The sequence below is a fragment of the Antrostomus carolinensis genome, unplaced genomic scaffold (assembly GCF_000700745.2).
Source record: "Antrostomus carolinensis isolate BGI_N321 unplaced genomic scaffold, ASM70074v2 scaffold716, whole genome shotgun sequence".
Classification (NCBI taxonomy): domain Eukaryota; kingdom Metazoa; phylum Chordata; class Aves; order Caprimulgiformes; family Caprimulgidae; genus Antrostomus; species Antrostomus carolinensis.
The window spans coordinates 1-21,352 of record NW_010320958.1 but is presented as its reverse complement, the minus strand read 5'-3'; the positions used below and the strand labels follow the sequence as shown (position 1 = coordinate 21,352).

At 40.6% G+C, this 21,352-nt stretch overlaps 2 protein-coding genes across 3 annotated transcripts in view; one reads left to right on the top strand and one right to left on the bottom strand.

Annotated features, from left to right (window-relative positions):
* DOP1A (DOP1 leucine zipper like protein A) overlaps window positions 1-15,174 on the top strand; it is a 54,612-nt gene extending 39,438 nt beyond the window's left edge. Inside the window, exons 25-38 of one of the 2 annotated variants that reach the window (XM_010169725.2) lie at window positions 98-202; window positions 896-962; window positions 1,274-1,418; window positions 1,658-1,737; window positions 2,264-2,373; window positions 2,558-2,707; window positions 3,991-4,052; window positions 4,735-4,887; window positions 6,110-6,246; window positions 7,627-7,682; window positions 8,534-8,698; window positions 10,242-10,371; window positions 12,337-12,396; window positions 14,594-14,899. In XM_010169725.2, the coding sequence (XP_010168027.1) occupies window positions 98-202; window positions 896-962; window positions 1,274-1,418; window positions 1,658-1,737; window positions 2,264-2,373; window positions 2,558-2,707; window positions 3,991-4,052; window positions 4,735-4,887; window positions 6,110-6,246; window positions 7,627-7,682; window positions 8,534-8,698; window positions 10,242-10,371; window positions 12,337-12,396; window positions 14,594-14,899 (1,726 nt within the window). Of the gene's footprint in view, window positions 1-97; window positions 203-895; window positions 963-1,273; window positions 1,419-1,657; window positions 1,738-2,263; window positions 2,374-2,557; window positions 2,708-3,990; window positions 4,053-4,734; window positions 4,888-6,109; window positions 6,247-7,626; window positions 7,683-8,533; window positions 8,699-10,241; window positions 10,372-12,336; window positions 12,397-14,593 lie in introns of both variants that reach the window. The other variant, XM_010169726.2, reaches the window with a different exon arrangement.
* A 916-nt stretch (window positions 15,175-16,090) lies between these two features.
* PGM3 (phosphoglucomutase 3) lies at window positions 16,091-21,118 on the bottom strand (the record flags this gene model as incomplete). Its single annotated transcript, XM_010169727.1, has 7 exons — window positions 16,091-16,177; window positions 16,761-16,934; window positions 17,724-17,846; window positions 18,603-18,719; window positions 19,050-19,148; window positions 19,857-19,940; window positions 20,961-21,118. Coding segments are annotated over 7 exons (842 nt in total), but the record flags the coding sequence as incomplete, so codon positions are not given.
* Window positions 21,119-21,352: the final 234 nt, after the last annotated feature.

Below are 21,352 nucleotides of genomic sequence, written 5' to 3'. Positions count from 1 at the left end.
CTCTCTCTCTCTCTCTCTCTCTCTCTCTCTCTCTCTCTCTCTCTCTCTCTCTCTCTCTCTCTCTCTCTCTCTCTCTCTCTCTCTCTCTCTCTCTTAGGATTCCAGTGACCAGCTTAGTAGATAGCTGGGCAGCACTGCTGCTTCTGTTAAAAGATTCCATCCAGGTTGGTCTTCCAGCTCCAGGACAATTCCTTATACTTGGGTAAGTGCAATTTCCAAATAAGCTCAAATGTCAGTGTGTGAAATCATACTGAAATGTTAAGTGTTTAGAGATCTCTGTCACTTATTTTTGAGTGATAGAGCTATTGCCTGAGTTCTGTGGCTTTTATCAAATGAGTTTCTTCTCTGAAGAATAGTTATGTATATTAAATTTTATATTATAGTATGATATAAGCCACAGTCTTACCTTACTGATTGTTTGAGCAACTCAGGCTCTTTAAACAGTACGTTTAAGCTTCTGATTTTTCTTAGAAAATAACTACAATGACTATTTCTTAGGTATATGTAGATGTGCAGCCCATTAGAAAGGATTCTTTCCCAGCATGAAAGCTGATTGTGGAATATTAGGAATAAAATGTTGAAAATTATTTTCTGTATAAAGCTTCAAGGACCATTTTCTTGAGTTCCTGGAATTTTATCTTCCCTAGTAAACTGTGTCCAAAGACAATTTTGTGTATAGTCTGGTAAGATATGTTCTTGAGAAACTATTACAGTATGATCAAAATTAATGTAAGAAACTTGAAAGGATGTTTTCTAGAATATTGATAAGTGGCAATAACTGAAGGTTTTGTTTAATAAGTATTGTGCACATAGAATTCTTCAGATTTGTCCTAGCTCTTAAACTGAATAATGTATTGTGAGAAAAAAATCCATATCTACTTCTATAATTTTTCAGTGTCCTTAATGAATTCATTATGAAAAACCCAAGTCTGGAGAATAAGAAAGATCAAAGAGATCTCCAAGTAAGAAATGTATTGTTTGTATGTCTCTTTTGAAAATACTGAACAATGAATGCTTGAATGTACTAGAATTATCTGATATATAATTTCTGTAGTCTGAATTGACTCTTTAGTATCTTCTACTGTTTACTGTTTGATCTGTTGAAAAAGATCTCATTTTCTGTGGAGTTATTAATCACTGATAATATAGAACAGAAGCAATTTGAAAGCAGTTCTATACTTAGTTATATAGATTTTCTACAAAAACACATCAGGACACCAAATACAACCCTTCTGCACAAAGTTCTTTAAATGCTTGGGTTTTTTCCTACCAGGATGTAACGCACAAGATAGTGGATGCCATTGGGGCAATTGCTGGTTCTTCCTTGGAACAGACGACTTGGCTAAGACGAAACTTAGAGGTTAAGCCTTCTCCCAAGATTATGGTTGATGGAAACAACTTAGAATCAGATGTTGAAGGTAGTTTCATTTTCATCTTTATTTTAAATAAAACATCAATTATCAGGCCAAAGAGGACAGCTTTGCTATATTTGAATATATTAAAAATGCTTCAGTATTGTTCTGGCATTAGTATCTCACACAGCGTATCTGGCAAAGTCTGTACATCTTCAAAATATATGCTATTAAAGTATGATTGTAAGGTAAGTAATGGCTTAAGAAAGCTAACTTTGGACATTTTTTTTATTTTCTTAATTTAGATATGTTGTCTCCAGCAATGGAAACTTCAAACATAACTCCATCTGTTTATAGTGTCCATGCATTGACCTTACTTTCAGAGGTAAATGTCTCCTCAAATGTAATACTGTCTTATAATAAACTTTTACATTGTGAAAAGCTTTGGACTAGAAGCTTAGTTGATGAGAAACACTGGTGTGAATGGATTCTGGGTCCCATCATATAACTTTGTTACAAACCCAGTTATAAAGATTCAGTGGGATGGTGAGGCATAAAGCACGGCCTTTCAGGAGTGTAGGTGTAGGAAACTTTTGGTGGCAAACTTTGTGTGTTATTAGTGGTATGTGTTATTTACTGCTGATGATCACAGTCAGTCTTTGAATTGGTTTTGTTTCTAGCTTATTCTGTAGAATACTTTGCCCAGGAGCTTATGCTTCTGTGTTTTTACCTTAGCGTGTTTTAAAAACAATAGGACCTTTATACTCTGGACTTTGTATAGTACCTGAAATTTAATCACTTCTGTCATAAACTTGAATGTTGAGTAAAGGACATTATACAAAAAAATGCTGAATAGTAGATAAAAAGCTATTTGAGAGTGTATGATAACATATCATCCTCTCCTTTTATAGGTTTTGGCTCATCTCTTGGATATGGTTTTCTACAGTGATGAAAAAGAGAGGGTTATTCCTTTGCTTGTAAATATTATGCACTATGTTGTTCCCTACCTCCGCAATCACAGGTACCTTTGCGATGTATTGAATTGATGTAGATCTCTATAGCCAGGTGAAATTTGGTGGGTAACATTTAAGTTGAAATATGCATGATAAGCATTAGATGTCTTATCAAATTTTCTATAAAGCAACAATTCAAAATTGTTTCATGTTGACTTTCTTCTTTTTTTTTTTTTTTTTTTTTTTGCTTAGTGCTCACAATGCATCCAGCTATCGAGCCTGTGTCCAGTTATTAAGCAGTCTTAGTGGGTACCAGTATACAAGGAGAGCATGGAAAAAGGAAGCATTTGACCTCTTTATGGATTCCAGTTTCTTCCAGATGGATGCTTCATGTGTTAACCAGTAAGACTTTTTTTTCCTGCTTATATTGATGGCTGTTATAAATTTTATGTATACCATTACCCAAGAGTATGTTTAATGTGGACCAAAATTACCCAACAGATCTCTGTTGAGAGAAATAAAGAGGGATGTTCTGTGGTTTAGATTACCACAAGAAATGTGAAACTCATTTATGTAAGGTATATTTCTATGCACAAGTCTTTTTTCAATATCAAGATTTAAAAAAAAAAAAAATTCTATGAGGAAAAAGTGATTAATATTTCAAAGAAATATAGAATGGTTTGGGTTCAGAGAGACCTTAAACATCAACTAGTTCCAACCCCCCTGCCATGGGTAGGGACACCTTCCACTAAACCAGGTTGCTCAAAGCCTCATCCAGCCTGACCTTAAACACTTCCAGGGAGGGGGCATCCACAGCTTCTCTGGGCAACCTGTTCCAGTGTCTGACCACCCTCACACTAAAGAATTTTTTCCTAATATCTAATCTAAATCTACCCTCTTTTAGTTTAAAACCGTTACCCCTTGTCTTGTCACTATACTCTCTGATAAAGAGTCCCTCCCCTTTTTTCCTGTAGGCCCCTTTAAGTACTAGAAGGCTGCTTTAAGGTCTCCCTGAAGCCTTCTCTCCTCTAGGTTAAACAACCCCAACTCTCTCAGCCTGTCCTCATAGGGAAGGTACCCCAGCCCCCTGAGCATCTTTGTAGCCCTCCTGTGGACCCGGTCAAGCAGGTCCATATGAGTCTTATGCTGGGGGCCCCAGAGCTAAACACAGTACTCTAGGTGGGGTCTCATGAGAGCAGAACCACCTCCTTTGACCTGCTGGCCATGCTTCTTTTGATGCAGCCCAGGATGTGGTTGGCTTTCTGGGCTGCGAGTGCACATTGCCGACTCGTATTCAATTTTTCATCCACCAGTACCCCCAAGTCCTTCTCCGCAGGGCTGCTCTCAATCCACTCATCACCCAGTCTGTATTTGTGCCTGGGGTTGCCCCAACCCAGGTGCAGGACCTTGCACTTGGCCCTGTTGAACCCCATGAGGTTCACAAAGGCCCATGTCTCAAGCCTGACAAGGTCCCTCTGGATGGCATCCCTTATTTTCTTTGAGAAGGGTGTTTGAAAATATAGTTTCAGATCATACCACACCCAGTAAATGGTACCTGTGTAACAGAGAGCTTGGATTGGAAGCCTTAGCCTGAATTAAAAGAGCAGAAGAAGCTCAGTAAATATTCCTGAAAATTCCTGTTTTTTTCTTGCTTTTCTGATTTGTATACAATCTTCTTCTTTTAGTTGGAGAGCTATAATGGATAATTTGATGACACATGACAAAACTACATTCAGAGATTTGATGAGTAAGTATCAATTGATATAGTAGTGACTTTTCTCCAAGGGAAACATTACAAGAAGGGAAAAGAAACACCTTGAAGAAAAGATTTGTTCAACATTTATTCCAATCTGTTTGATTTATTCAGTGTTTTTCATGTTTTCTTCAACTATGTGTTTCTGGAGATCCATATATAAGATAATTTGAAGTGAGAGAATTTGGGACCATACCAGCAGACAGTGAATTTTGCCTATATGGCAAAGTTGATTAAGCAGAATGAATGGGGGTGGTTTTTGTTGGTTTACTTTGTTTGTTTGTTTTGGTAGGGGTTTTTTTGTTTGTTTGTTTTGGGTTTGGTTTTTTTTAAGATCTGACATTAACTCTGCTTAAGGAAAAATTGAGTCTGCATGTTCCAATCTTCTGAACATCTATACCTGCAAATTGTGGTTTGGTTTGGTTTTTTTAAAAAAAACAGGCTAAACTCCCTCCCAAAAGCCCCAAAACCAGGCACTCTTTTGTATACTTACAAATTTTCTTTCAACATGTATTTTAAATCACTGTGGTTAAAAATACAAATTGCAGAACATGCATCTTTATAACATCTGCTTTCGAACTGCAGTAATGCAGTGGAAGTAAGTTATTTGTGCATTAAAGTGAAACAGAAGGGGAATTTTTAAGTTCCTCTCTGCACTTTGCATTTTCTCTTTCAGCACGAGTGGCTGTAGCTCAGAGCAGCTCACTCAATCTGTTTGCTAATCGAGAAGTGGAGCTGGAACAGCGTGCTATGCTCCTGAAGAGACTGGCTTTCGCTATTTTTAGTAGTGAGATAGACCAATATCAGAAGTATCTTCCAGACATACAAGGTCAGTAAAAATGTATCACGTAGTGGACTTCTGGAGTCTGATGTTAACTGAGGAATGTTTGTATGACAGGGTAGCAACAGGTAAATTTGTCCCCTGGAATGTCGGTGTGCAGTACTGTTTCTATGACTGGATGCAAAGCTTCTGCAGATTTTGGTTAGGATGTTTCAGTCTTAAATGATTACAAACTACACAGACTTTGTGATTACCAGTTGAATTTTATCCAGTTTATTTCAATGATCTGTTATTTTATACCTTGATCAACGTCCTTGGGTACCTGCAATGCACATTTTGACGTGAACATCCAAGGTATAAACACCTATCGACTAGGGATAAATAGAAAGGCTGACTTTGAAGAAGTTTGGAGTTCTTGACTTCTCTAGCTTTTTTCTGTTCTGTTTATCTATCCTATTTGTCACTGAAGAATATATCCTTCAGTGACCTTTCACATTAAGTGGCTGGGAATGGGACATGCTTGGTTTTAATCTAAGCTGATGCGAATACTTATAGCAGCAGCTTCTAGATATATTGTCTTTCAGTACTACCAAGGCAGACACTTAGGTCTTTTCCTCCACATGGAAAGTCAATTGCATCAACTTTCTTGTTTCATTTGTTCCAGGATTTATCCTTTGAGAGTTTTTTGGTTTGTTTGGATTTTTTTTCCCAGTCAAGTCAGTAGCTGGGTTTATTATGTTCAGGATATCAGGTGGTCTGAACTGCAAAGTGCGTGTGTTAGTCTGACTGAAGAAGTTCTCTATGTATATGTTGAATGCTTGGAGGTGCTTATGGTCAAATAAGAGCGCATCGTCCCTGTGTAATAACCCATGTACTATGGTGGTGCAGCCTTTTAATAATGATCATCATCATCTATTCTAGCTGTTCAGGCTGTTGTTGTATTGTTTGGAATCTGTTAACTCCTTTTTTTTGTAATGGGTGAAACTCTGCATAAGATGAGCAAAACTCCCAGATGTACTATTGCGTTTATGCGGAGAATTTTAATCAAAATATGCAACTGCACTGTTTTGAGGTTTCTCGGTTTTGTTCGTTGTTTGGTGAAAGTGGTTATTTCCTATGTTAATAGAATAAAATTGTAGCAAAGTGCTGAAACAGTAACATGGCAGATACTTTAAAAAAAAAAGTAAAAACTGAGAGTAAATAAGGGAAGGAGAAAATACTATTTGGAATTACTCTGATCTGAGGGAACCTTCTTGGCTTTTCGTTTCAGAAAGGCTCGTAGAAAGTCTCCGTTTGCCACAGGTGCCCACCCTTCATTCCCAAGTGTTCCTGTTCTTCAGAGTTTTACTTTTAAGAATGTCTCCGCAGCACCTTACCTCACTTTGGCCAACCATGATCACTGAACTGGTGAGTTGCAGTTACCATTCGTAATTTGGAAGACCAGACCAATTTTAGACACAGCCTCATTACTCCTCAACTATTTTAAGAAAAAGTTTTCTGCATATTGTGCATGTAAATGTACAATGGACACAAATTGAAAGTGGTCTTATTTTCATAGTCCTGATGTCTATTTTCTGCAACCAGATAGAATATTTGTTGGCTTATGCTATTTAAGCTGTTCAGATATCTCCTAAATTAAATTAGCATTTGCCCTCATTGTTCCCTACTGACTCTTACTTCAATTTCTGCCTGTGTTGGTATGGAACTCTTGGTGTTCCAGTTTTTGCCCATTGCCCCTTGTCCTGACCTCTCCACCATTCCCATTCCTGTTCTGCTCAGTCTTCTCTGTTTTTGCTTTTCTGGTCACTCAGCCTTATTGCTCCAGCAATGAGGATGAGAAGCCACATAAAGGAGTCAGAATCCATGTTGTATTGGCAGTTGGTGGTCATTCAGATCACATTGTGGCTGAAATTTTGTAACTACATTTATACAAGGCTGGACTCAGCTTTCTTCTTTCTTTCGTTTTACTCGTCATAACAAGACAGGATAAACATCTGTTCTGAGAGCTGCTGTCCCCAGTTTGATGCATTCTTTTGGGTTTCAGCTTTGGCAATGGGAATGGGGGAGAGTGGTTGGTGCATCTTGTGGTCCATATAGCCTGTTAGCCAAGGGATGGCAAACAGGCTATATGGACCACAGATGGCAAATCAGAATCGCTGCTGTGATTGTTATTTTTTTTTAACCTGTAGGCACCTAACCTGGCCCTTAGTTAACCACAGATCTGAGCAGTAGAAGGAGAAAAACTATCTAGAGTATTTTAAAGATCAAGTGCATTGCTTTAGCAATAGTTGCATTTAATTTTGAGCCTGTCAATAGTATAAATATTAGGAAACCCATTCTACTCAGTGTGACCCTCTGATTCCTGTGCTGTCCCCTGGCCTTTACACAAGTTACCATAGTCCTGGAACTGCTTTCGGTGGACAAGACTGTGTTACTTCTGGGAATTCACACCTGAGCTTGACTGCTCCATCATGTGATTCTTTATTCTCATTTCCTTTAGGTCTTTCTCTCTTTCTAAGTAGTGGAGGGATTAGCCTCTGAGAGCTTTCCTGGCCATAAAAGAGCCAGCTTCTTATGGCCCTTGTGCTACTCAGGCTATATATAAGGGATGAAGGCCCTCTAGGGTGCCAGTGTCCATTTCCAGTTCGGGGAGTTATTTCATTATCCAGGAGTGGAAATAAAGCTCCAAACAGTTCCTCTATGGCTTATTACTCAGGCCTTCCTACAGCATTTTCCTGAGTCACAGTCCATAAAAAATGGTATTAAAATGTAGCATTTGCTCTTCAGGTACAAGTGTTTTTACTGATGGAACAGGAGCTCACTGCTGATGAAGACATTTCCAGGTAAACTTACAGACTTCCCCCTTGTTTAACAGCCTCCTGGCATGCGGATGGGCGGTTTAATTGTTCTGTAGTATATTTTGTCTTAGAAAGAATTGTCAAGCTCAAATGAGAAGAACAAATAAAGGGTAATTCAGTCTGACTGCAGTACCAGGGACATACTGTTCAGGACAAAACAAAAAAAATCCCACTGTCAGATTGCTTGTAAACCACTAAGGTAAATTATGCAAAACAAGTATGTTAGTTCTTTCCATGTCTTCCTGGCTAAAATAACACTTCTGCAATTAAAATATGCATGGCATGACTGTATAGCTTTTTTGAATCATACACTTATTTAGAATAAATGTGATGCACTTTTCTAAATAAAAATTATTTCTTCTAGTGTTAAAAAGACATAAAGACAAGGTAGATAATTTTTCTAGTTTCATTGTCCATTTCTATCCCATCTACCTTCTGCAAAGTCTGATCCAGTTTCAGTCAATGCGAGCATTAGAGGCAGATTTCTCAAAAGAACAAGAGAGTTATTTGCCCAAGTCTTGTTCTTCACTTTTTTCTAGATTCTTTCTGTTCTTTTGAATAATTTTTCCCTAAAATAAAGTAATATCAACGTAACTGGCAATTTTAAACTTTCTCTATTAAGTATATAAAGATATAAAATCACATTTATATACTTATAGAAAACTTAAAAAACTCCACCCATAGCACAGATTTTTGATGTTCTGCGTTGATTTATGGATTCAGGATTAAGTTGGTAAATAGAGAGTTGTGTGTTTGTAAAGGCAAGTAAGAAAGATGATGTTCCTATAGTGGCAGAAGGCTGTTATGGCTCACCTGCCTACTATAATTTATTTTAGAACTTCTGGCCCATCTGTTGCTGGTCTGGAGACGACGTACACAGGCGGCAATGGTTTCTCCACATCCTACAATAGCCAGAGATGGTTGAACCTGTACTTGTCTGCTTGCAAATTTCTGGACTTGGCCCTAGCTTTACCATCTGAAAACCTGCCTCAGTTTCAGATGTGAGTAAAAGACACCATCATGTAAATTTTTGGATGCTTGTCCATGCCTCTTGTTAAAATTCTAGTGTATAAAAATCTTTGTTTTCCTATTTCCTTTCCTTTTCTGGCCTTCACCCAGGGCAGCCCACAGTTCGTTCTCTCCCAGTGTCAGAGGGGCCCCCAGAGCAAATGATGCTACACACCAAATGAGTTCAAGCTGGTTTGATTTAGCCAGTGGCGAGAGATTCTCCACATGTCTGAGCTAATCAGTAATAGTGATTTATTCAAGTATTTTATTTTTAAAGTATTTGCTTGCAGTAATGTCTAAGAACTCGAAATACACCCACACGTCTCAGGGACTAATGCATGAGATAAGACGACTGTATGTTGTCTCAGCATGACTCACTTAAATTACTCCTGCGTGATCTGTCTGGAAGATGGTGCAACAAACCTGCTTGTGAAGGAGACTCCATAGGTTTTTCTTGGTCAGTAGTGTTCGTGTGTGCAAACTGCTTCCTCAGTGCCCCCACAATCCCGTTCTGTTGGAAAAAAAATGAATGCAAAACAACCAGCATTTGCTGAAGACCCTAGAAATGAGAAGCCACCGAGGATGAAAGCAAATACCTCATCTCTGCTGTTACACTGCACAGTGGTGACCTTGTGAGAGCTGCTGCCCTGGCACAGCTCTGTAAACATATGGTCACCACTAATTATGCTGTTTTTTAAAAGCCCCTTCTGTGGGCTAGAGGGTGAGAGGGCTTGCACATGCTGTGTCAGCTTGTGCCCTGTAGTATTTCTAAATCTAAAGCTGATCTTGAAGGTTCCTTCATTTATTTTATTTTCTGGAGATTCAGCTCGTAATTCTTGCACAGTTCTTCACGTTGTCCTAATCACCATTATTAGCCAGCCTAGTTTTATTTAAGTCATTACTGTGCATTTCTGGAAAGACAATAGTCATGCTGAATCACACTGTCTTTTATGGTGTTTGCATGGAAGCTTGGGTTGAGGTTTTAAGGACAGAAACTTTGGTTTGCTTTATAGTTTATAGTGCAAGCAGACAGTCCTTGCAGTGCAGTAAGGTAGGGGGGAGGGGATGGTCCACTTGGTCTTGTTGGCCTATGAATAGGTAAAATAAAGGAGTTTCTGTTATCGACATGGTATATTGAGAACATTTTGTGTGCTATAGTAAGCATTGCAAATATGGAGAAAACTGTTTTAAGTATTTTATAATTCAGTATTGCTTTCAGTTCTCTTGCACACAATGAAGGTGTGAATACTACTGGTTTTTAGCATCTCTGCTTTATCTTGGTCTTGTTATCCTTAAATACTTTAAGGAACTCTAAAGGAGAAAGATAATGCTACATTCTTGGCCATGTTGCTTTTCAGAGTGTGCCTTTCCTATTCTTTCTTGTCAGACTGATGTTTTTTGTGTGGCTTGGTTTCGGTTCCTCACCCTCCTCTTTCTTTGAGAACTAGATTTCTTCATCCACTCATATTTTTAGATCTAGCAGAAAAGCCTGCATGTTCAGTAAGGATAATGTCTGCTTGTTTTATCTCATGACAGGTATCGTTGGGCTTTTATTCCAGAAGCATCAGATGATTCAGGCTTGGAAGTACGAAGACAGGGTACACATCAGAGAGAATTCAAACCGTATGTGGTACGTCTAGCAAAACTGCTGCGAAAAAAGGCAAAGGTATGTCACTTGCTTCCAGTTTTGCTTTTTATTGAAAGCTTTCATGTACAGTAACTTACAGCACTGTTTTATTTTGGGTATTTTTTTTTAATGGTGAAGAATGGAAAGGAGTTTATCTGGTGTGGGAGATTCTCACTGGAGTAATCTCAAGTCAGCATCAGGCAAAAACCACATGTAGGTATATAAAACAAACAAACAAAATGTAAACAACAACAAAAACCCCCTCAAACAAACAACAAAAAACCCAAACCTACTATGGTCAAAAGAAGTCTATGGTCAGTGACTTTAGAGTTACCAATTAAAATTATTATTTATATTATTTGAGTAAAAAGTAAAGTATGCTTCAGTGTCTAATAGATTTTAACATAAAATTATTTTCAGATAGCCAGTCATATATGTAGCTACTAGTATAACTAACTACCTTTTGAGGCAGAAAAGTGTTTTTGTTAATCACATTTAAATATTTAGAAAACTGATGCATTCCTAAAAATGACAGAACCGAGAGTTTTGAGACTGGGCAGAGCCAGGGAGGGCTGGGCTTCTTCCCTGAAGCAGTTACAATGAATGGAAGAAAGCAGAGAGGAGCAGAACAGTCCAGGGAATCTTGGCTCCACAGTTAGAGTGGGAGGTAGAGTGGGAGCAGAAATAGGGTTGTTGTTATGTTGGTGCATGAGGTATATTAAAACCCTGGGTGGGGTGGAGGCCAGTTCTGCAGCTGATGGGAGCTGGCCAAGCCCTGTCCTAGGGAGTTCCTTCTGCTGCCACAAAGCACAAGAATTGCTGTCAGCTACTTTGCTGCTCCTGCTGTGAGGACACAGACCCCTGGTCAGGCCCTTGGCTGGCAAATGTTGCTGGGTGGGCCAGGGAAACAGGGAGGAAGCTCAAAGACGTATGGGAGAAAGCCTTGAAGTTTCATTTTTGGGTTTCCCTGCCAATAGATGGCATCATCAGGGCTGTAACACTGGCAGCTTGCTGTAGCTGCTGCATTTATAGTCTCTAATGGGTGTTTTCACTGAGTAAAGAAACTACTGGTATACAAGTGGCTGCATAAAATTTAGGGATAACTTAGTTGCGGGCAGATATGAACTATTTGAGCAAGGCTGACAACTATAGGGGATAAAACAAGTATTTGCAGCACATCTGCATTCTTCATTTTACTGTTTTTGAACCATTAGGATGAGAATTTCTCCTCTCGCATGTATAAAGGAATAATCAGTTTTAACTGACTGCGAATCAGGCAAAACCTCTAACCCTGATGTTCAGTGCAGTGTTCTGTACCTGTTAGAAATTGGTCACACTCCAGATAACCTCTCTGCACGAATTATAAATTATGTATGATGTATAAAATATTCATGCTGGTAAGTACTGTGTGTTGAGATAGATGCCTGAAGTCAGGACTTTCACAGTGCGTTTCAGTGTGCACAGTATGCTTACAGAAAACTTCCTGGAATTTCTGGAACCCTCTAGTCACAGCAGCAGTTGTGAACATATAGCTGGGGTATGATGATGAGATAAACATGAGGTAATGAATACTGACTTCCAGGCCATTTCTTCTTTGTGCAAAGGAGGATACCGCTGCATAGAGCTGCAGGTTTTTCTTAGAAAATAATTGTTTCTGAGCAAAATCTTCCAGTGGATCTTAATTTTCCTTCAGGGTACTCTAATGCTCAGAGTCATGTAGTGTGGTGTTGCTCAGGGTCTGTTGTCTGAAGGACTCGCTTAAAAACCTCCTTCGGCACCACTGGCAATAAACAGAAGAACAAACTGGCAGTGCTGTTGCTGTCTGATAGTGCCTTGGCCACACTAACTCCCGAGTCTGCTGTTTCTGGACCATGGACTCTTTGGGGCGGGTGATTTTTCTAGCCGAAGCACAGCACCCAACCAAGCAACTGCACGGCCTTCATGGCAAAGTATTATTTTGATATCTGAAATGCAGTCTGAAAGTTCTCCTCTTTCCTTCCACAGGACAAACAGGAGGACTTTAAGACGGTGGTTTTGGAGGGAATGGAGATGGCCAAGCATCAGGTGAGGGTGGCCTTTGATGCTTGAGTTGTGAAACAAGCTCACCATAATAACAGCATCATCTCAAGGCCCTGGGCAGTATGTAGCTTTCAGTAAGAACTGAGAGAGATCAGTCTTGTTAGAGGACAAAGTTGAGAGATTTTTGAAGTGAAAGAATCATGAGGGTCCTTATTTTTATAGATAACTTAAATATTTATTTGGTTTCCTACAAAAGAGATTTGCAAGAAGCTAATGTTAGTTTTAAGAATAATTATTATCACAAATTATTATAAAATTAAATAATAAAATATCTTTTGCCAACAACAGGTGTGAAACACAAAATCCCTAATTGGTCTCTGTCAAATTAACTGTTGTTTTAAGTATCTGAGGAATTAGTGGTGTTTGCTTAGCAGATAGTGCCGTGAGGAAATGGCTTGGATGGATTGTATTTCATTGCTCAGAGAGAGAATTAGTATTTGCACATGCACCCCACTTGGTTGGCTGCTGTGTAACACCGACACTTGCTGCGTGCTGGAGGTCGTCCCATGCTCACCACGGAGTAATACTAAGTGTGATGGAGAACCCGTATGGGAAAGCCTCTTCTGTGCATCCCATGTGAAGTTTTTAAAGGAGAAGCTTTGAAGACTTGTAGGTTCATTAAAAGTAGGAGGCATCAAGGACTCTTTCTGTGTTGGAATGCAGTCTTCCCTTTGTTCTAGTTCACTAGGAGCCTTTCTTTTCCTGAGACTTGCAGAGCTAGAATAGTAATCATCTCCTGTGACAGGAAGCCAAACCGCCAGATTAAAATACTAAATACGTCCATATTTGATTTTAACCTGATTGTTTTTTGTGAAACAGGTGTCACAGGCTCCTGAAAGACAGTTGCTTCATTTAAAGGGCAAAAACTGTATTTGCTAAAGTATCATCTCTTGAAGAAAATCTGTTTTGCTCAGAGGCTGTGCAATCAGTAATCCTTACCTTACACTCTGCTCCCACTGCTGCCGTTTCCCCTTCGCTCTCCTTTCATTGCCAGCCTGCTTGGCAGGAGCTGGGCAGCCTGCGGGGGTCTCAGACCCCAGCCTCGGCACATGCATTGCCAGGGCAGTGGGGAGGTGCTGGTCAGAGGCAGATCAGGAGGTGGCTCTCCTTGATGTGGCCTTTGTGCTTCTTTTCTCCTTCCTCACAGACTAAAAACCAGCATTGCTGGAACTGTCCTTCACGGTAGCAGCTCTCCCATTCTGCTTTGTCAGTAACACTCCAAACTCAGTGTTTCTAGTGGTGATAGTACCTTATTGTCTAGGTATGGTTTTTGACTCAAAGGAAACAAAAGCAATGAGTGAAGAGTAAGCAGCTGGATGTTAGTGCTCAGGTATTTAAGTGTGCAGATACTTAAGGCAACCCTATAGAGGGTTAGAGCGGTGTACTGACACTGCCAGTGAGCATCTGGTGTGTGACTGCTGCCTTTGCTGGTGGGGTTCCGGAAATTCTCTCCCTTGAAAGTCCCCCTGTGAAATGGAAGGTGTGTAACTGAGGTCTTCTGAGAACACACAATGAGTAACTGAACTGTCTGCCTTTGGGGACAACTTCAAGTGTTCACTCAGAGCCTCCATGTGTGTTTTTTCTGATGCTACAAACAGCACTGCTTTTGCTCTTCCTGAAAACTCTGAGCTCTAGCTTCAAAGTGAAAATGCTTCGTTTCTATTTTAGCTTCCTCTGGGGTTTGTTATCGCTAATGCTGGCAGGAGGGTGAAGTGCGAGTGGTATCACAGCCCAGCCTGCTTTGGAAAGCAGCAGAAGTAGCACACAACTTGCCCAAGCAGCTGTGATACTGGTTGTCACCAGGGCTGTTGATGCCAGCCAGCGGGATGCTGCCCAGGGAGCAGCTCCACAGGGCAGCAGGGGGGTGCTGGGGCAGGGGGGCTGCCTTGCTTTGGGGCAGCCCTGCGCTGAGGCAGGGGACTCAAGGCCCACCGCAGCTTTCCCATTAGTGTCAGCTGAGAGACTGCCAGCCTGTGTGCCCCCAGCCACTGCTGCTGTAAAGCCTGGTGAGGGGAGGAGCAGGAGATCCGCTTCAAAAGCTGTGCTCCAGCAAACATGTTTTATTGTTAGGACAAATATTTTTGGAATACAGAAAAATACTTTATTGGGCATTAGTCTCTTAATTTTACCTGTGCTTTTTGTGTTTTGTCCTGTCTTATTTCCCATTTCTCTGTATTTACAGAAAAATCCAGAGGAGGACAGCTCAGGGAAAACACTAAGTTGGGAACCAGGTCACTTGCTTTTAACCATCTACACTGTTCGCAGCATTGAGCAGCTTTTGCCTTTCTTCAATGTACTCAGCCAAGTTTTTAACAGCAAGGTCACAAGCAGATGCGTTGGACACTCAGGGAGCCCTGTCCTTTACCCCAACTGTTTTCCCAGTAAGGACATAAAAATGGAGAACCTCAAGACCTTCTCCAGCAAAGCAAGACAAAAGATAGAAGAAATGGTTGAGAAGGATTTTCTTGAAGGCATCATAAAAACATGAACCAAACTGGTACTATGTAGTGTAACTATTTAAATGGATACTGTATCTTTCCCAGTTGTATAGTATTCTTTTCTTACTTTGTATGTAATGAAATACTTAATGTTGTATTTAAGTTAAATATTTGTAAATAAGAGAAAAAATCTGGATGTGGCCTGAATCAAGTTTAAATATTGGTGGCTCATATTGATTATGGTGCCTACTATTTACAGTACATGTTTTGTTGTCTTGAGTTCTGTCTTTAAAAAAAAAATCCTAAAAAAAATACAAGGTGCACATTTTTTCAATTTGGCTCCAGTTTATTGTTGTCTTTTTTATTTTTTTAATCCATTGGAACTTGTGCTTATTTACCAATCTGGACAATGCCATCATTGTGGGAGTTAATATAGGATTACAGTGAAAAATATGTCACTCAGCGGTGGCTGCTTGAAATGTACTATGTAGAAAAGGATATTTGTGTATTTAAAACACTAGAGCCTGTTGGCCCTGCCCTTCCCACTGCTGGGGAGGAGTAACTGCAACAGAAGATGAACTTGTCTCTATCCCTCTTAAAAGTGATTATAAATACTATTAATTACTGCAAGTTACTTTCTAAGCAATACTTTAATTTCATAAATCTATCTAATGAAGATATTATTGCAATAATACATTTTTATTTGCAAATTCTCTTTTACATTATATTGTTTCGCCCTTGAACTGAATCTGAAGAGCAGTGTCCTCCTCTGCCTTGTACTGTTTGCCCACAGATGATTCGGGTGCTGTGGGAAGGTGGGGATGATGTTTCCGCAGTAGGATGTTGCACTGCAGCTACTGTGAGCAGTCACAACAGAGCTCAAGTCAAATGCAGCTGGTGCAAGTGTGCTGGGGTGCAGGAGTTGGACTTCAGGCACAACATGACACTTAACTGATGAAATAAGTTGGGTGTGGGGCAGAATTCCTTCAGGCCAGGACCAGGCTGCTGCCTGTCAAGAAGTCAGACAACCTCAGTGAGGGGAAACGATTCAGCAGCAAGAGTGCCTCATTAAGAGGTGAGTTGCTAATAGAGGTAAAGAATAAGTGGAATAATATTCCCCTCAGTTCTGATTAAACCTTGTTACTTTCAGGAAGGGTTGAGTATGTCTGCACTAACCAATGGTAAAGTAATATTAAAAAAAGAAGTCACATGATGAACTTTAAGGGCAGTTGTATCACTTGTTATATAGGCTGGGGTGGTGCTCCTCTTCCACCAGCGAGGTGGTAAACAGCCAGGCTCACTTCATGGGCAAGGGCATCCGCATTCTCCTGTGGAATGTTTTAAAAGTTAGTTACAGTAGTGGCAGCATGAGAGGGTTCAGATCATGTAATTGCTCTAAGGCACGTGTTTTCCTGCAAGTGCTGTGTATCTTCTGCTGCTGTGGTCACACTGGCAGGAAGAAGCAGGCAGGAGCAGGGGAAGCAGGGAGAGGAGGAGCACTGCTTTTGCTGGAAACTAAGTTCACATGTGAACTAATTCTTAATAGCAGCAAAAGTTTGTTTTGTTTTTTATTTTGCCTTTTATGAAATCATGCAGTTATTGGCTGCTTTGATAACCTTCTTCTTGAGTTCTCAGAAGGCTGATTTTATTTTCAAAATAATTTAGTGTCAAATCTACCTTTTTAAACATTTAACTTTTAAAGATAAACATTAAGAATGCTAAACATCATTTTATGAATAAAATCCAAAGAGACTCTGTGATCACTAAGTTTTTTCCCAAATTTAGCACCTGTTAAGTGTGATTCAATGAAGGATGTAAACTTAGTTCTCCCTCCATCACCCAATGCTAAGCAAAAGATTGATTAACACCATAAACAAATCTACTTCCTGTAGAAGCTGTTTAAGCTCTGACCTGGGTGTCTGCTTCAGCATATATTCTAACGACATCTTCTGTCCCCGAGGGCCGGACAAACGCTCGTGACAATCTGTACTTCTGTACAAGCCCATCAATTTTCTCCTGCAGCCCCGGAGGTGCGACCGCCCGCCTCTCTGCATCCGCTGTGTCAATAACTCGCCTGTCTGCATCCTGCAGAATCAGAAACAGCCCAGTTATTTATTTGTGTGCTGGAGGGTGTATGATGAGAGCAGGATGAAAAAGGTCACGGGTAAGACAGAACTTCAGCTTTTGATGTGCTGCACTGCCTGAAGAATTGCTCAAGGAGAGTTGCCTGCTGCACTCCAACACTCTGGGATCCCTAGGATCCCCGCTCAGCACACCTTAACCAAGTCCTGACAGGACTCAGCTGCTTGGTTTGGACAAAGGGTCAGTTCTGAAGATGACTCCTTGGTCAGCCTCTGAACTGGAGCTGCAGCTTCTCCCTCTGTATCAGAAAGCTGAAGCTCTCTTCTCTGGTTAATTCAGAACCCAGAGCTTCCTCTGTCTTAACAGAATGCTGCTCAAGCTCTTTATCTGAATATTTGAGAAGATAAAGAAGTAAGAGCTTGAATATTGAAGTTATATAAAGTGCACAGCAAGAAAAATCTGTCTGCCCAGCAGGCAGGGGCCTTAGAAAACTAGGAATTGTGTAATTTGAAAGTTAAGAAAGAAATTCTAAGTTAAAATTTGAAAATTCTATTTAACATAGTTGGCTATTATTTCAGCATTTATATAGATCATATTTTTATTTTAGTCCAAGTGAAATTCTGGTCCCTCCTCTGTGTTGTTTCATGGCTTGTCTGGCCCACCTCTGCCCTTTAATGGGCTTTTCAGCTTCAAAATAAAGCTTATCTAGGTATATGCAGGCAAGAGCTGCTGCCAGCAGGGGCCCACGTGCCTGCCGTAACCTGAGGCAGCCTGGCCTGGTGTGTAACTCACCTGAACTTTGAGCAGCCGATTGGGAAGATCAGTGTAGAGGGCATCCCACTGCTGCACAGTCAGACCCTTCAAGGCCAGGATTGCTTCAATAACCAACATGTCTGAGACAGCATCACCAACTGTCTGTTAACAGAAAGGGAAGAAACACTGGAGCAGTCAACAGTGAAGACAGGAAGGCGTGATTTGATCAGTAAGCTTCCAGCTGAAGAGCACGAGAACACAGCCAGGCTGACGTTCCTCAGTCTGGGTAGCTGAGCTTGGCCAGCCGGTTTAGGGGGGGTGGTGATTTATTTTTCCCTCTTGACCACACTGCCCCTGTGATGAGGAGAACAGCAGCCTACTTGTACAGGCCTGCCAAGGGCAAGAGCTAGTCCTCACCTCTGCTAAGGAGGACTGGCACCTCACCTTTGTTCTGGGGTCAGGATGTAAAGCTGGCCTGTGGAGTATGAGTTGGCACTACCCCAGGGGAGTAACATCTGTGTGGAGACAGGGAGCTCCAGGGCTGTGTGGACATTGGCACTGGGACACCCCCAACCTCTCGTACCGCACAAGTTAGTGAAAAACATCAGATGAAAGATTACTTGCTGTTGAATCATGAACAAGTTGCATCCTCTCACTAGGTTCCCACACTATTTCCACTCCCCCTCTGGGTCCTGAAGCAAGCAGATTGCGGCAGAGGAAAGCACTCTGCATCCGCTTGTGAGGAAGTGCTACATTTTTCTAAAGACAACTGTTCCTGCCCTTTTCTTCTTGGCACCTTCTATCATGGTTTTTTTTCCTGCTCCTGCTGCCCCTGGAAGTAGCCTGACAGGTACTCACAAACATGCTTAGTCCCATCACTGTCACCACAGTGATTGATGTGCTTCCCTCAGTTTTTACCTGATTAATCAGGTCAATCATGTTTTCAAGCACCTTCGCTGCTTCTCTTTTTTCATCATCTTTCTCCTCTTTTGCCAGTTGTCTTATCTGAGTTTCAGCAGCTTTACTAAATAATACCTAGAATAAAAAGATGAGAGCTTGTCAAGGTCAGCCCACATCACGAACTAGGACACGTGCAGCAACGAGGAAAAAACTTTTACCATTCAAGCCCAAATAACCATCATTAATGTTTGCTACCATGAATTCCCATCCCCACATAAAACAAAGAGGAGGTGGTGATAATCCTATGATAAAGACAGAAAGGGGAAACAAGACTGTTCTCAAACAAGGAGAGAAAAGTCCTGTTTATAAAGGTAAGCAGAGAGTGAAAAGACCTCCTTTTCCAGCTAATCCAACTAAAATTTTGTACATAGTGGCTGATCTTATGCATTACATGCTCTTACTTACTGTGCCATGTCCATTTGCCTCAAAATAAACACCAACATCGAACTCCTGGGCCTTGTGATGCAAGTGTTTCACTCCTGTCTTCACACAGTGCACAGGCACCTGCAGCCCAAGGATATGCAGAGAATGTAAACAGTGTTACAGACTCTTCTCCATAGACAGGAACTGCAGGCAAAGCGCCAGGAGCTGAGCACCAACCTGGGCAAACTAACCCGTGTTTCACAACTACTGACTGCCCAGAACTAAAATTATCTGCTATTCCTGCAAAGCTAATTAAAAAGATTTCATTTGTTCAAATGGAAATAAAGGCTGTTTGTTTGGTTTTAATAATAAATAAACAAAACCCCAAACCAATAAAAGCCTAATCCATTTTATGGTTTCAGGGAACATACGAGAATTCTATCCAAACTGAAATAATATCTTAGCTCAATTTCTGTAGTGAACATTTAGCCTGCTGCAGAAGATGAAACAACCAGTGTCAAAGTATCAAGGAGCCTTTAGGGACTCATTTTGTTGCAAAGCCATAAAGTCCTCAACTTGTTCCAGAAGTAACAGGGGATTTTGTTTAGCTTTTGCCAAACTTTTATTTTAAACTAGCGAAAGCTGACTAGAACTTTTTCAGCTTTGTTCCCTTGCTGTCTTCTTTACTACCAAGAATTTAGTTGCTACTGCAGGTTTGAGAGAATCATTTATTTTAGCCTACTTTAAGTTTTGCTAGCAATCATATTACAGAGGCATTCATTTTAAAAGGGAACATATTGGCAGTAAACAACATTTGCAGAAAACCACCAGGAAAAAAATGGACAAGACCTTCAGTGTTTCCTCAAGGTAGCGTGTCGAGCTCCCGTTGGCATACGCTGTTTGTACCACTGCCATCTTTAAGGTCCGTCCCACCTGAGCGAAACAAAACACAAAGTGCTTCACTGCCCGAGAGGCGCATCACAGACGGGCAGGGTAAATGTAAGGATAATGGGAATTATTAAACATACGTTCTCCCACAGACACCCAAAACTCCTGGGCATCAGAGGAAGGCACCAGCTCACAGAGACCTTCTGAATGTTTAAGACAACATGAATTCTGTTCAAATCTATCAGTATCATAGTTTTTGTGGCTGGCTTGAAGCAGCTCTGCAGGCTTAAGCTCTCCAAACCTCTTTTTCAGATTCAGCAAGGTCAGTGCACTGGGCAGACACGTGGCATTACATGAGGCCCTCCATATACACAAGCAGTGAAGTCAGAGCTTCCAGTGCAAAGCAAGCAAAGGCTGGTGGCAAGCACAAGTTCTCCTCACTGGCCAGCTTTTCTGCCACAGTGTAAGAAATGAGCTGGTCTCCAAGAAAACAGAACTAGGTCACCTCGTCTAGGTTTAGTGTCTTGGACACCAAGTCTAAGAAGACTTCTGAAAAATAAAAGCTTTTTCTCTCTATCCCCTGTGGGGAGAGGATGCTGCGTGGCAGACAGTGGTTTTGGAAGGATGACATACAAAGCCCTTGACTGCCACAACCAAGTTTTCATGCAAATGGAATGCCCAGCAGTCATAAAGCTTCACAGAAATGTTGAATGTTCAGTCCCAAATGTTTGGGACTGAACCCAAAATTAATGAAAGATTCTGAAACAAAGAGAATGGAATATCAACACTTTGCACACTGAAAACTGGAAAAGTTCTCTCCCACTATAAAAAGGTTCCAGGTTAAAATATCAGTGCTCAGATTATTACTTGAGGTGTGGAAGTCACACCCTTGTAAAAACAGTATCGTGGCCACACCAGTGAGGTACAGGACTGATCTCTTTCTAAACTGGGTTCTCTTCAGGTCAATTAGAGAGACCGCATACATACAAACGAATATGGCTTCCTTAGACTATTTTGCACTGTACAAATTAAAGTGTCAGCATCCATTTCCTTTGTTGGAGTTACCTTGGCAAGAAGCTCTTTAAGGAAGATACTAATTAAAGTTGCTATTTTGTCTCCATCGATTAGATGAAAATGGCCAGCTGTGTCCTTATAGTAATAAACAATTCTATCTGCATCACCATCAAACGAGCAGCATCTCTCATTGGGCTTCATGTCCAGCCCTAGTGCACACAGAGTTACAAATGCAAGTTAGAAATGGAAAAAGGTACAAAATGTCCCAGTGTGGATCTCATGCAGAAATCAGCTCTGTGCAGACACACACACAAACTCATGCTCTGAAACAGACACTGCTTTCACTAAGGCTCTTACAACAGAAGAGTTGTATTGACTGGCAACTGAAAAGTGAATATTCAGATCCAAAATATAAATAATAATATTATTATATATTATAATAA